This window comes from Aphelocoma coerulescens, chromosome 2 (assembly GCF_041296385.1).
Source record: "Aphelocoma coerulescens isolate FSJ_1873_10779 chromosome 2, UR_Acoe_1.0, whole genome shotgun sequence".
In the NCBI taxonomy this organism is placed as follows: domain Eukaryota; kingdom Metazoa; phylum Chordata; class Aves; order Passeriformes; family Corvidae; genus Aphelocoma; species Aphelocoma coerulescens.
Genome location: NC_091015.1, coordinates 56,356,685 through 56,371,032, shown reverse-complemented (window position 1 = coordinate 56,371,032; position 14,348 = coordinate 56,356,685). Strand labels below are relative to the sequence as shown.

General features: G+C 46.2%; 1 protein-coding gene across 1 annotated transcript in view; it reads right to left on the bottom strand.

Annotated features, from left to right (window-relative positions):
• Nucleotides 1-2,958: 2,958 nt before the first annotated feature.
• The window catches only part of EEPD1 (endonuclease/exonuclease/phosphatase family domain containing 1), a 63,009-nt gene continuing 51,619 nt past the window's right edge, over nt 2,959-14,348 (bottom strand). The window contains exons 4-7 of the mRNA XM_069007613.1: nt 12,328-12,462; nt 10,935-11,067; nt 3,562-3,756; nt 2,959-3,454 (exon numbers count right to left, since the gene is read on the bottom strand). Coding sequence (XP_068863714.1) covers nt 3,255-3,454; nt 3,562-3,756; nt 10,935-11,067; nt 12,328-12,462 — 663 coding nt within the window. The 3' untranslated portion in view covers nt 2,959-3,254. The remainder of the gene's footprint in view (nt 3,455-3,561; nt 3,757-10,934; nt 11,068-12,327; nt 12,463-14,348) is intronic.

Below are 14,348 nucleotides of genomic sequence, written 5' to 3'. Positions count from 1 at the left end.
GTCCTTCCAGGAGCCACCCCTCCTGCCAGAAGGACCAGAGAGCTCCCTGCAGAAGCCACCACTGTGAGGTTTGACCAACCACAGCCACCGCAGGGACCATGTGCTCTGCATCAGCTGTCACCATGTCCCTGGTCAGGCAAGGTCTGGGGCTGGCATGTGTCAGCAGGAGACAAGAGGCAGCACCTTGTTGTAAGGAAGTGGCCAAGGCTCCATGTGCAGTGGGCAGGGAAAAGCTCCAACAACCTTCACTTTGCACAGGCCTTACAAAAAATTAAACCTGGACCAAATCAGTCTGTAGCCATTGGTGAATGAAGCAGGACCCTGCCTCAGAAAATTTGGGCTCCTGAAGAGACCCCAAGATGCGTAAGGTGTACCCAGCCTTCTGTAAGAAAGGCTCACTGCTTCTATACCCCCCCAGTTGCTGCCTTCCTTGGTACTGCCTGGGCATTAAAGTTCCAGCAAGCTGGGCCAGCAGAGCTTCCACTAGGAGCATCTTGAAATAAAATTGCTATTCAGGTTTGTTCCCGCAGGGGCAGCAGGAACACAGCCACCGCTTCAGCTTTTGAACAACCATAACATGACAGATGTTCTTGGGAACTCCAAAATCCATCAGACTCACAGCCATCTCATCCTCCTACAAGGATGCCACAAAAAGCAAACAAAGCAAGCTTTTTAAAACCAGTGAGACCACAGTGAGGCACTGCTGATTGCCAACATGAAGTAACCAGGCACATACCTCATACAGATGCTCTGTGCAAGGCAGAATTCCACCTATCCAATTCCTCTCTCTTCCTCACATCTTATCCCAAGGCATCTTTTTATCCACCAAGTAATCACCTTTCCAGAGCTCTCCACTGGGCTGAGGAACCTCTGGGCTACAGACTGGCCTCATTAACTTTCCCTACAGCTCCCACATGGGCTATGAAGGAGGCTCAGCTCATTTCCCACACCAGCAGCCCCTGTCAACACACAACTCATCAGCCAAAGCAAGGGCCCCTGCTGCAGCTGTGAGCACTGTCATCTGCACAGGAGGCTGCAGGTGCTTCTCTAGGCTTTGGTGCCTCTGCACTTACATCCACAGCAGAATAAAAGGAATCTGGCCTTTCCAAGTTTTACTTTTAGAGCTATAAAATAATTACAGCCTCCAAACGTATTTGTAGCAGAGAAACACTAGCTGGTACAAGAGAGTGAGTGTGCTCTTGGGAATTTTACTGCCCCTCACCTCATGTAATATTCATTTGACTAAGGCAATTCTATTGCATCTTCGCCTAGATTTTGCAGTTATCCAGTGAGAGTTTCTTGGGGAATCTGGTGCTGGTCAAATTAAAAGAGGGCACCAAAATTGTGCCTGTTTGAAAAGGACAAAGCTGCAGCAAGGATCCAGAATGAAAGCTGGAGCCAAGATCTTCTGCTACTTTCTTTAATGATCAGAGATAAATACCTGCACCTCCCATTTTCAACAGGGAATGTTGAGCAACTAGAGATACATTTTTGATCTGATGCTCTGGGTTCTTAGTTATTCATTTAACCTCTTGAAACATCCATGAAGTCTCCCTCAGTCTGAGAGTCACTCCAGGCTATGCCAGCTTTTTCTGGGTTTAGTCTTGCATACTGGCAGAAAAGCTGTTCAACTGTGTGTGTTTGCATGGGAATTTATTTAGTTGTTGAAAAATTAGTTATTTTTGAGTGGTTAGAAATGAGGTGATATCTCAGAAAGTTAAAATAATAAAAATACTGCAAGAATATGATACTGTTTTGCTCTAAAACCCTCAGTTACAACATCTCCTTTGGTGTGGCATTGCTGTCAAGAGTAGTGAGCCATGCCACAGAATTTTCCTTTCCACTCAGCAGCAGAATGTGTGGTCATCTGCAGCCTGGAGCAGCAGGTGCTGGGTGAGTGGGCAGCTCAGCACCTTTCACACTCGAGCTGTTTCTTTTGCAGATGCTGAAGTCCTGATACGTTTCCCATCTAGGTCACTGGTTATTAATTTCTGCATGAAAAAACTCATGTAGGTGGCAATTTCAATGCTCCATTCCCAGTGCTGCCGTGGTAGGGTGCTGGCTGAAGTGCTCCCACCCAGGACACGCACAGAACCCAAACCCCCTTGGCAGCAGCCCCCATCCCTGCCACATGCATGGCGACCACACGCTGTACTTAAACCCCTGTTGTGGTGAGAGAATCAGGCTTATGCAGCAGTGAGGCTCAGGAAAGGGATGCCTGGTCTGCCAGAGGGGGAAACTGACAGCCCCTAAAAAAGTCAATGGGCAGAGGTTGGTGCATCATGTGGGCCAGCCCCTGCAGTGATCACATGAAAATGGGCTCATCTATAGACCTCCCACTGATGCACAGCCCATTTCTCCCCGATGCAGAGCCCTGCGCAGAACACCAGCTCCTAGACAAAGACCCGTGGCTACATCTCACTGATGCCAGCCGCAGGGCCAGAGGATAAGGGCTGTTCCTGTGAAATCCCCAAAAGGGAGCAAGGCAAAGGGCACTGGAGAAATGGACCAGGCTATGCAGAGGGACAAGTTGGTGGTTTCCCAGCTCCTGAAAACTATTGTGTGGGAAGAAAACCCAACACGGAACGTTGCACCAAACAAGAAGACAAAGCCAAGCTCCAGGAAGCTCTTCTGGGGCACAATGACCCTGTCAGGAGCATAAGGAAGGAGGAAGGAAAGGATGAGGGGTGCCTATAAGGGGCTATGGAGGAATGATGTCTCTCCAGGCTGGGGCAGAGGGACCACTCAGGTCTCACTGCAGCTCACAAAGGGACCAGCTCCAGCAGTTTTTGCAAGTGTTGAACAGCATTTGCAATTTGCCAAGAATGTCCACCTTGTCCCTCTTTTTGGGGCCTCTCTTATTACCTCAATTTACAAAGAGGCAAAGGAAAATAACCATCACCTCCCCCTCCCCCTCACAGCAAAACCCTGCTCAGCTGCATTTTAGCAACAACCCTGTACAGTATTAAAAGTACACTTTATTTTCTGTACAATTCTCATCCAAATTTCCAGGTGTGGAAATGTCCACCGTGTCCCTGGAAAAAGTTGCAGATTGTTCTGCTGCCATGAGACTCCATCCAGAACTGTCCAGGAGGGGCACAAAGCCAGGACCACCAAAATCATGTGCTGATGCTTTCTAGGTGCAGGGAAGAGAGCAGGAAGGAGGGAGAGGGGAAGGCAGTCCTGCTCTGCCGTGGAGTCGTGAGCGACCAGAGCCTTCCCTGGGTGGCAGAAGAGGCACCCTCAAATTCACGTCATCGTTCGTGCTTGGTGTGGGAGTCGTTGCGTTCAACCGTCACCCCGTTCCCATTCCGCGTCACCTCCTTCCTGTTCCAGTCCTTTTCCAGGTAAAATTCAGCAAGCACAGGGCAGTGCTCTGAAGCCACCCCACCCCAGGACCAGTTATCGGGGATCCATGGGTTTGTAAGCCCTTCTCGCACGACAGCCCAGTGGCCTGCATCAAAGAGAATCACAGGGGAAAAGGTTGAGTGATACTGCCCAAACTGGACACACGATGCCAACCCAACTACGGGTTACACAGCCTCGCTCAAGCAGCCCTACCTGTGAAAACCTTTTTCAAGCTCCGGCTGATCCAGATGTTATCCAGCGACTTGGACCCTTGTGGGTTCTTTGTGCTGATGTTGGTGAAGGTGCTGGAAGGGACCAGGTGGTGGAACTTCTCCTTCCTCAGGATGTCATGGTCGCTGCTGTCTGGGGCCTGGTTAAAATCTCCAAGGATTATTACATCTTTTTCTCCTAGAAAACAGAAAAATAGAAAAGAATGGGAAGAATGGACATCCATCACTGAAGTACAAGAGGATAAATGGAAAGAGGAAAAATACAAATACTGAATAACAAAAGTGATGGTACTCTGAACTCCTGAAAGAAATGCTATTCAAAGCCTTTTTCACTGACTATTTACTCATGGCCATTCTCCTCATGACAATAAAACCAGCCAGTACACATATGACGCTTGTTTTTAAATATTATCTCATTTATTATAGAGTCATAGAATCATAGAAAATGCTGAGTTGGAAGGGACCCATGAGGATCATCAGTCCAACTCCTGGTCCTGCACAGGACACCCCAAGAGTCACACCATGTGCCTGCGAGCATTGTCCACACGCTTCTTGAACTCTGTCAGGCTCAGTGCTGTGACCACTTCCCTGGGGAGCCTGTTCAGTGCCCAACCACCCTCTGGGTGAGGAGCCTCTTCCTAATACCCAACCTAAACCTCCTCTGAACTCAGCTTCGTGCCATTCCCTCAGGTCCCATCACTGGTCACAAAAAAGTGAAGAGATAGTACCTGCCCCTTCTCTTCCCCTCTTGAGGGTGTTGAAGATCACAATGAGGTTTCCCTCAGTCTCCTCCAGGCTGAACAGATCAAGTGACCTCATCTGCTTCCTCATATGGCTTCTCCTCCAGACCCTTCACCATCCTCATGGCCCTCCTTTGGACAACTCTCTAACAGCTTAATGTACTTTTTGTGTTGTGGCACCCAAAACTGCCCCCAGCACTCAAGGTGAGACTGCCCCAGTGCAGAGCAAAGCAGGACAATCCCCTCCCTTGCCTGGCTGGCGATGCTGTGCCCGAGGCCCCGCAGGACACGCTTGGCCCTCCTGGCTGCCAGGGCACTGCTGACTCACGTTCAACTTGCCATCAACCAGGAGCCCCAGGTCTCTTTCCACAATGCTGCTCTCCAGCCCCTCATTCCCCAGTCTGTGCACATAACCAGGACTTCCCTATCCCAGGGGCAGGATTTGGCACTTGCCCTTGTTAAAACTTTATATGATTGGTAATTTCCCACATCTCTAATATGTTGAGGTGTCTGCAGGACCTGTCTACCCTCTAGGGAGTTGACAGCTCCCCACGATTTAGTGTTGTCTTCAAACTTACTTAGTATTCCTTCAAGTCCCACATCTAAGACCTTACTGAAGATGTTGAAGAGAACTGGGCCAAGGATGGAGCCCTGCAGAACCCCACTAGTGACCGGATGCCAGCCTGATGTCACCCCATTCACTGTAATTTTTGTGCCTGATCTGTGAACTGGTTGCTCACCCATCACATAATGTGGTTGTCCAGCTGTGTGCTGGGCATTTTGTCCAGAAGGATGAGTCAGAGACAATATCAAAAGCTTTACTGAAGTCCAGATATTGGTGTCTTTTCCTTGCTATTCCCTTATAGCGACAAACTTGAAGCATTTGTAGTCTCAGAGGTTTTTAGAAATCTGTGCTTTTTTAAGATTTTTTTTCTTTTTTTTCTACAAGAAACACCTATTGGCTTTAACCTATGCTGACATTTTTTAAAACAGATTTTCTGTAAGAGTGAAGGACACTTTTGTGAGGAACTCAGGAAGATGCAGCCTTATGCTGGTATATACCACAGTCCCAAAAGTGCAGTGCTCATTCTAACCCCTGTATTTAAGAAATCCCAAGGAACAGGACCAAGGAGCAGACTGCAAGCCTGATGGCAGAAGATGAGTTGAGAAACCATGCGGACACTCCCTGACTACAGCAACTTTGTTTTGCCTGGCTGTCTGAAGGGATACTGCTCAACTTGGATCAGAAAATGACTTCAGTTACAATTTGTTTCCAACCCTAATGAATGAGAAAAGAAACTCTGGACCCTAATTTCAAATCCCCAACGTGTGCTCTCCTAGCCCCACAGATGTGGATGCAGACATCCCAGCTGTGCCCTGGGATAAGAGGACAAAGCACATGCCTCGGTGCCCATCTCAAACCACTGCCAGAAATATCTGAGAAGACAGCTGAAGAATGCTGACAGCTGACCAGAGATGCTGCCATGTCACTACTTGGCACTGGGGAAGGAGAAGGATGGTGAAAGGAGGCACAAATGCACAAAAAAAATTATCCCAAAGCTGACTTCAGAAAAGTGAACTATGAAGAGCCTATAAGCTTTTTCTTTCCTGGGATTGAAGTGTGAGAGGGGATGAGGTGGACAGATGGCATCGTCTGCCATACTTGGTGCTCTGGGTAAACCTCATTTTCTGCTGTTGCTGTAGAAGTCGCTATCCAGGAGAGGGAGCACAAGCTCAACAAAATCTATTCCACTCCTGTCCTGCAGTGCCAGAAAGATGAACTGGGAAGGGGCAAGAAAGCAAGTGAGACTGAGGGCATATGACTTAAAAATACTTCAAAACATGGTGCTTGCTAAGATGCAGAGGGGCAATGAATTTGTTTATTTGTGGTTTCTCTACCCTTTGTAGGACACAAATCATATTGTAAATAATGTGAAGTTTAAATATCCTTCTATAAAGCATTCATGATAGCAGTCTTCCCACCTTTGAAGGAAAAAAAACACCTGAATCTGAACCTGAGTTATTTTAAGCTCCATCAGAACCCAAAAAGAAAAATCAGTTCTTGCCTAATGGGATGACCCTGCCTGCTGTGAGCTGGTGGTTTTGTATGCATCTCATGACAAAGATCTCTTGCAAGATCTCTTGCTTGGCAAGACCAGGAAGCCTGAAATGTAACTTTGGTCCTTCAGTGCTAACACTTGCTTAATGGCCCAGGCACCACCTGGCTCCTTCCATGCTTTCATCTCCACCCTATATGGGAACAGGCCATTACAGAAACCTCTGGAGCACATCCTTGGTGTTTAAAAATCACAGAGGCTGGGATCTTAACAGCAGTATCTTGATTATGCACAAAATCTATTCTATTTTATCCTGAACTACTCATGCTTCTTTAGCAAATCCTCAAGCCTATCTCCTTTACATGAAAAGTCTATGAAAAAAACCCACCATACTTACAAATGAAAATTTAACTGACTGAAAATTTTAACCTTTCCATTCTGGACAGATTAGAAATAGCAGAGGATAAAAAACCCAGCACTTGGATGTGTGCCTGGAAGCAGGTAAGATGAGTCCCTGCCCAGGGAGGGAATCACTATATTCTTCACTCATTTAAACTTTTGCATGCAGAATAACAAAGCATAAAATCATAACAAAGTGTGAAGTTGATAGACAGAATAGGCTGGAGCATGTTTAAGAAGCTGAAACCCAATTTGCCATTGGGGAGAGAAAGGAGTGCTTTCAGTTCCCCTCTGACAGGAGCTTCTAGGGTTCCTCTGACTGCAAAAGAGTGGGGAATACACCAGGCAGCCCTGTGCTAAGCAAGGAAGAGCAAGCAAACAGTTCTCCAGACAACCACCACTTCATTTCCCCCTGTCCTGGCTCACTCTCAGCCCTGCTCCCACCTCTGCCAGCTCCTGCAACAACAACATCATGCACGCCAGCCCTGCAGTTTCGTGTCTTGTCTGCCTCCCAAGACCCTGACAGACATCCAGCCGTGCGAGGGCAGGAAGCGAACCTGCCTGGATCTTCCCAAGTGTGTGACTGTCTAACTGGACACCCCTGGGTCTCCCAGCAGAGGCAGGGAGCAGAGCTGCCCACAGCAGCTGCAGCTCTCAGGGGTCTCATGGATGAGCCCCAATGGCTCTCAGCCAAACTTAGCAAAAGTTCTGGAAGAAATGCCCTTACTCATAATAAGGAATGATAACTGATCAAAAACTGCAATCATGATTCCCGTAGTCACAATCAGATGGAGGGAAAAACAGTAAATGAAGACAATGCTACTGGTGCTGTGCTGTGATTTTCCTCTTTTGGAGAAAATGAGTTTACGACTGGTGGGGCTTGATTCTCCTTTTCCCCAGGAGCCAGAGGCTCCTCAGCTGATGCAATCTGGTCCTCTTCCTCCTCAAGAGACAGAGCAGCAGGAGCTCTCTTACCAACCAATCTTCTGCTGCAAAGGTCCCTGACACAGACTGTACTGTCCACAAGGGCCCAGAGCCTCCATCTGTTAGGACATGGTGGCATAAAGCCCACAGCAGCCAGGCATGTGTCCCGTTCATGACCTCTCAGCAGTGCTCCTACACACATTCACACCCTCTGGGCCCAAAGCAACCGTGTCCTTGTCAATGGAGAACTCCTCAGGTGAAAAATAAGTCTGGTCTGTTTGCAAATGCATCTTCAAATTCACTGAAGCACCAGTGAATTTTGGCAGTGCCTGTGGGTGGCTCTTGGCCAGCAAAGCAAAGCAGAGCCGTAACTCAGCCCTGTGCCGCAGTGGCTGAGCTCTGGTGTGCCAAGGCAATCAGCTGAGGGACTGATAGTGCCTGCAGAAAGTCTGCAGTGTTGAAATCTGCCTCTCTGCAGGAACCAGGAAACCCTCCTTTGCTTCATGGCAGGCCAAGGGGACATCTGTAGGACACACTCTGATTTTCCCATGCCCTGGATAATTTACCTCATTAATTAAACAGACTCTTAAACACCCAAATCCTTTCTGGACAGAGTGACACACATATGAAGGATGTGATGTTACATTGGCTGCTAAGAGGATTCCTTACCATTTCTCAGAAGTCTTGTAAGCCCAGTGCCTGATGCATGGATAACCCATGGAATATGGCCAAGCCACATGGGACAAGGTAACACAGAATCACAGAATGGTTTGGGTTGGAAGGGATCTTTAAAGATCATCTAGTTCGAACCCCCCTGCCATGGCCAGGGACGCCTTACATTAGACCAGGTCACTCAAAGCCCCATCCAACTTGGCATTGAATACTGCAAGGGAGGAGCATCCACAGCTCCTCTGGGAAACCTGTACCAGTGCTTCACTACCCTCACAATAAAAAATTTCTTCCTAATATCTAATCTAAATCTACCCTCTTTCAGTTTAAGGCCATTCCCCCTTGTTCCATCACTACATGTCCTTGTAAAAAGTCCCTCTTCAGCTTTCTTGTAGGCCCCCTTCAGGTGCTAGAAGGCTGCTGTAAAATGTTCCCTAAGTCTTCTCTTCTTCACACTGAACAACTCCAGCTAGCCTCTCTTCACAGGAGAGGTGCTCTAGCCCTCTGATCATCTTCACAGACCATCTTGATCCAACAGGTCCATGTCCTTCCTATGTTGGGGATCCCAGAGCTGGATGCAGCTCTCCAGGTGGGGTCACTTGGGAGCAGATTAGAGAGACAGAATCCCCACCCTCGCCCTGCTGGCCACACTGCTTTTGATGCAGCCCAGGATGAAGCTGACTTTCTGGGCTGCAAGTGCACGTGGCTGGGTCATGTGCAGCTTTTCACCCTCCAGCACTTGCAAATTCTTTTCCTCAGGACTCTCTCAATCCATCCAGCACCCTGGTCCCTGGGTCCATCCACTAGCAGGGCATCCAGAATAACATCTGTGTGTTGCCAATGGACACCACACTGCAGACAAACTGGTGGAGTTCTTGAGAGAAGACAGAAGGGCTGCTGCAAAGAGTTGTCTATGAGCAGCCAACAGCAACTGTGTCTCTCCAGTACTAATGAAAGAAAAAATGAGAAGGAAAAAAGAACCAGGACCACCAATCTAATGGGAGAAATGTGGGGTACTATGCCCTGTGTTACAGGAGGCTGTGGGTGGCAAACAATATTCCTCAGATGCTCACATGCCTCTTGGTAAGAATAAAAGGTAATAGAACAGGCATCTGTTAGCAAAATAGGAACAGAAACTCAAATCTACTGTAGTACCCACAGACAAATCAGTCCTTACTGCCCATATTTTGTGGACTGATTTGGAAGAAATTGAAGGATGCTGGTAATTTTAAGCATGAAACTCCTTTTCAGGTAATTCAGTACTTCAAAGTCACATGTGTGCACTATCATTTGCTTAGGAGACCACACCTGCATCCCACAAGTTTGGAGGAATCTGAATTTCTTTTTTTGTGAAAGACTAAGCCAAGAACAAGCATGCTCCAGTAACGTGCTTGCCATATGAAAATTAAAACATGAAATAAAGAGAACACCAACAGTCTAAATTTAGATGCAGTGGAAGTGCAACTCAGTTGACTTCAGAAGAGCTACACATTTATCCCATGTTTCAGTTCAGCCTTTGGGGATTAAACAAATGATCCTTTTGTTTATCTTCATCCTTTGCAATTTTAAAGTACATGGACAAATACTTAAATCAGTAGCTCTTAAAATAGCTCTGACTGGCTTCTGCAACTCAAAAGGAACAACAACAGAACATGCAGAAAAACTGCAAATACCTCTTGAGTTATACAAGAGGGATATTAATGCTTCCAAGTGACCAACCTTGCTGAACTGGGCCAAGTTGAAAATCATCACGTGTAAAACCTTGCAACCCTTTCACATCTTTCTTAAGCGGTAAACGAAGGGCTAGATTTTTCTGTTCCTATAACAAGAGCAGCAACATTTAGAATCTAAAATGCTTTGTTCTGCTTCACAGGAAATTGACCATAATTTGCAGGCTTCAAAGTAAGAAGCAAATTCATAGGAATGAAGTAAAGAAATCCAGCTGCCCACTACATTGCTCAGGCTCAGGTCTAAATTCTGGTGTCATTTCACCCCAGTGTAAACCCAGAGCAACTTATTTGAAATCAACAAAACTGTTCTGCATATTACATCCACGTACTAAGGAGGATTTGGTCTCTTTTCTCATTAGCAATCATCTGCAGATTTGCATTGGGTTTTCCAAAGAGCTTCCAATTATCCAAAAATTAAATATATAGAACCTGTTTCTCTTGGAAGAAAAAAAATAATTAAGCTTTGCTCTGATATCAGGTAGGTGTTAGTTCCACAAAACACTTAAAATAGGTTCTCAGCTCTGGTGACTTTTCTTTCCTTTGGCAGAACTTGCTGTTACAGCAGCATAAAATCAGAAGGAACTTAATTTGAAAAAATGGTGTCAAAGCCAGTAGGATCTCCTGTGCTATTTGTGTTAATTAGGAAAGACTGTAAAACAACAAGCTAGGGAAAAGCACATTTGTCATGCTATGCATCGCACAAATATGAGTAAACACAATTGTGAGGCTGATAGGGATATTTCTGAAATGCTCACTGAGACAAATTTTACTCTTTTAAAAATTCCTTTGGATTAGATTGTGTGCATGTGATAGCTGGCAGGAACACCCCTGCCCTACCTTTCAGAGTCTCCTGCAAAGTCTGTGCACAGGCTGCCAGTTTGTGGCTGTCGTGGTTCTTCCCGGTATTGTCTCCTGCCGAGGGGGGCAAGGCCAGGTGAAGGTTAACCACAGTTAGATCATTCATTCCAACCTGGGGGAGCAAGGAGGAGAAATCAATGCCATGCATGCAGGGAATGGAAGGTCACAATGCAAAACCACGTGCCAGTTCCCAGTACTTTCAGTAGTACATCTGGGGCAGTAGGACTCACACTGGTGTGTACGTGGTGTGTCTTGGTGTGTCTCCGTGTGGGGAGGAAGAGGAGGAAGGCGTTTTGCAGCTTTGTTTGCAATAACCTGATAACCTCTCAGTTCTGGGGAAACTGGTTTGCATTAGCAAACAGCTTCCTTTCACCACAGCTGCAGAAAGAAGTCAGCTGCTTATGAAAATTAGTTTATGCAAAACCAGTTGTTAATAAGCTACAAATAATGTCATGGTCATTACAGGGGCTAATTACTACTGCCTTGTGATTAGCCCCATCGTTACAGAGACTAACCAAGAAACTTAATGTACCTTGAAAGGAGCTGTTGGCTCCCTGCAATCTCCTGTTTACCTTCTGGGAATCACTTGGACCTAATTGCATAATCAATTAATTACTAATACTTTATTCATTAATAATTATTTGATTAATGCTTCTCTCAAAGCCTTACCAGAGATGTCAAGTTCCCCATACTGGACCCCTTCATCACAGCCTGTGTGGAGATGGGCTATCTCTGCTCATATGTTTGCTCCAGCATATGCCCAAGGACTGGTTCCAAAAGTGATGATGTTCTTTTAGATAGGTTTGGCCCCAGTGAAAAAGCTTTAAAATGGAAACTCTGAAGTGTGACAGCAACATAAGATAGGCCAGCCCAAGTCTCACTGGAGCACTGTGCCTCATACACACACTCATATACTCATGGATATATATGTATATCTGTAAAATCCATCTCCATTCTCCCTGCACTTATCCCTCTTTGTGGCACTGACAAGAATCCCAGCCCTGTGGCCTGGAGGCTGCTGGGTACACACCTCACCCTTGCTGTGGTAATTTGGCAAAAGCCAAACAAGCTGACTGGTGACTTCTGTCACACTCTCAATGGCTGTGGATGCTATTGAGGATCCACTGATCTTCAGGTTCTCAAATATTCCCTTGCACCAGGGTGGAGCAAGGGAAAGGACTGACTGTGAAGAACTACCACATGTATTAAGGTGCATTAAGCACCTATCCATAACCAAGCCATGGGACAGTGATGAGGTGGGTCAGAGGCTCATGGAAATTTTTATCTCCTAGAAGGCTGTATCTCTTTTCATCTTAGCCAAACTCTTTTTAGTAAAAGTTCTGCAAGGCTGGACTGGCACAGTGGCAGTTACCTTGAAATGTGCAAGATATGGATGAGGATATGAGTGCCTCCCATTGCCATTAGTCTGTGCAGTCTCCTGAGATGAGGCATCTTTCAGCTCAATGCCAGCTGTTGTATCCCAGAGGAAACCAGAATATTCAACTCCCTGGAATTAAAAAAGACAAAGAGAAATGCCAGTCATAAGATCATAAAAACAAAACATTCTGCCCAAATGTAGCCCCATATCTATACCTATACCTATACCTATACCTATACCTATACCTATACCTATACCTATACCTATACCTATACCTAGATCTAGATCTAGATCTAGATCTAGGCATGGTGCCTGCTGAGGGCAGGAAGCCCAATTGGCTGTGCCCAAGCATAAAGGAGAAACAGCTTCCTGGGCTATCAGTGGAACATAGAGGACAAGTGGAAAGACTTCTTCATCTCACCCTTGCCAAAACTCCCATCAGATGTGGGAGGAATGCTTCCTGGGAAGCTCCACTGACTTCACTGAAGAGTGAGTGTGCCAAGCTGAAACACACATCACTCTGCTACTCCCAGCCCCTTCACACCTGCACACTGGCTATTCGACACCCAGTTAAATCCAGCACTGCTCCAGTCAAGCCAAGGATTTAATAATCTGGTTTATCTCCTACAGGCAGAACATGTACAAGACCACTGCAGGTTGAAGGATGCTGCCTCTTGTGTGCATGTTTGGGTGACATGGTCCTCCTTTCCACCTGCTCCAGGCACAGCATTGGATACCTCTGAGCATGGTCAGTAATGAGGTAGTTCTTTACCCCCACAATTAATCGTCTAACCATGGGCTTGGTGCCTTGAGGTCTCACTGGGTGACTGCTAGGGCTTGCAGTGGATGATGCTGTGCACAGTTGTTCCTTCTCCCCAGGCTTGACACCATCTCACAGACTTTTTTCACCCACAAGCTAAAAATATCCAGGCCCCTTCAGTCTCTTGGTGTGAAATCTGATCTAGACCTCTCAGCCCTGTCAATTTCTCTGTTTCTTTTCCAGCTGGAATGTCTCATGCTCAGCTCTCTGCTCCTTTCAGCTCTGCTTCTGTGATCCTGAATAGGCTTTTTTTTTGATTACTTCATGATGTGGAATTGGCATTTTCAGAAAGCTGTCTACGCTGGTCGCACCAGCAGCACTATCTAATTCAAAGCCTGTCAGCCTCTTCTCCCATCACCCAGACACCATTTTCCTTGGCATCATTCAAACCCACTTCCCATGGCAAATCATACTTAAATCCATTGCAAGGAGTAGTTTTCTCCATTTCAGCTGCAATAAAAAAGTGTTAACTGCTCCGCTGACTTCCCAAGAGCCTTGAAAGGATTAAGGTTGGTTAAAATTCTTTGGTAGCTCCTTTGATAACTCACCTTTAAAATACTGACAAAATTATACCACCAGTAAGGAGCCTAAGGTCTGAAAGCTCCTCCAGGAAAAGATGTGGAAGAATAAAACTGCTGTCAACAGCTGTTGCCTATTTCCAGGCTCCAGACTTCATATCAACATGGTGGTCAAAAGTCATTGCCTGGTTGGAATGCTCAGAATGCATGGAAGCACAAGCTGGAAGCACCATCCACCATTTTGTATTATTTAGCCCTACAGAGCATCCCAAAACCAGCTTGTGCCAAAGATGCTGTATTCCTGGGGTTACACTGTGTTACCTCATGCATTTGTGTACACGGTGCCCAAACCTGACGGACTCACTAACTAGCCCCAGGAATAGAAGAGACTTTTTGGCTTAGTGGAGGGTTCTCCAGCACAGCCAGGTTAAAGCAGCTAGAAGAAAGAGTCAAGTAGATAAAACTTCTATTCTTAGTTTGGCTGCACATTTCTCCCACAATTTTGGGAACCATTTGTCCTTACATCCCTATCTGTAAAACGAGGTGGAAGATCATTTTTATTTACTCAGCCTGTAGTCAAAGCTGCCATTGTTATCTCTGGAAGTATAGCTCAAGAAAGAACTGAGTAAAGACTCTGAATTTAACATAGGAGCTCTGAGACATTTATTAATAATTCT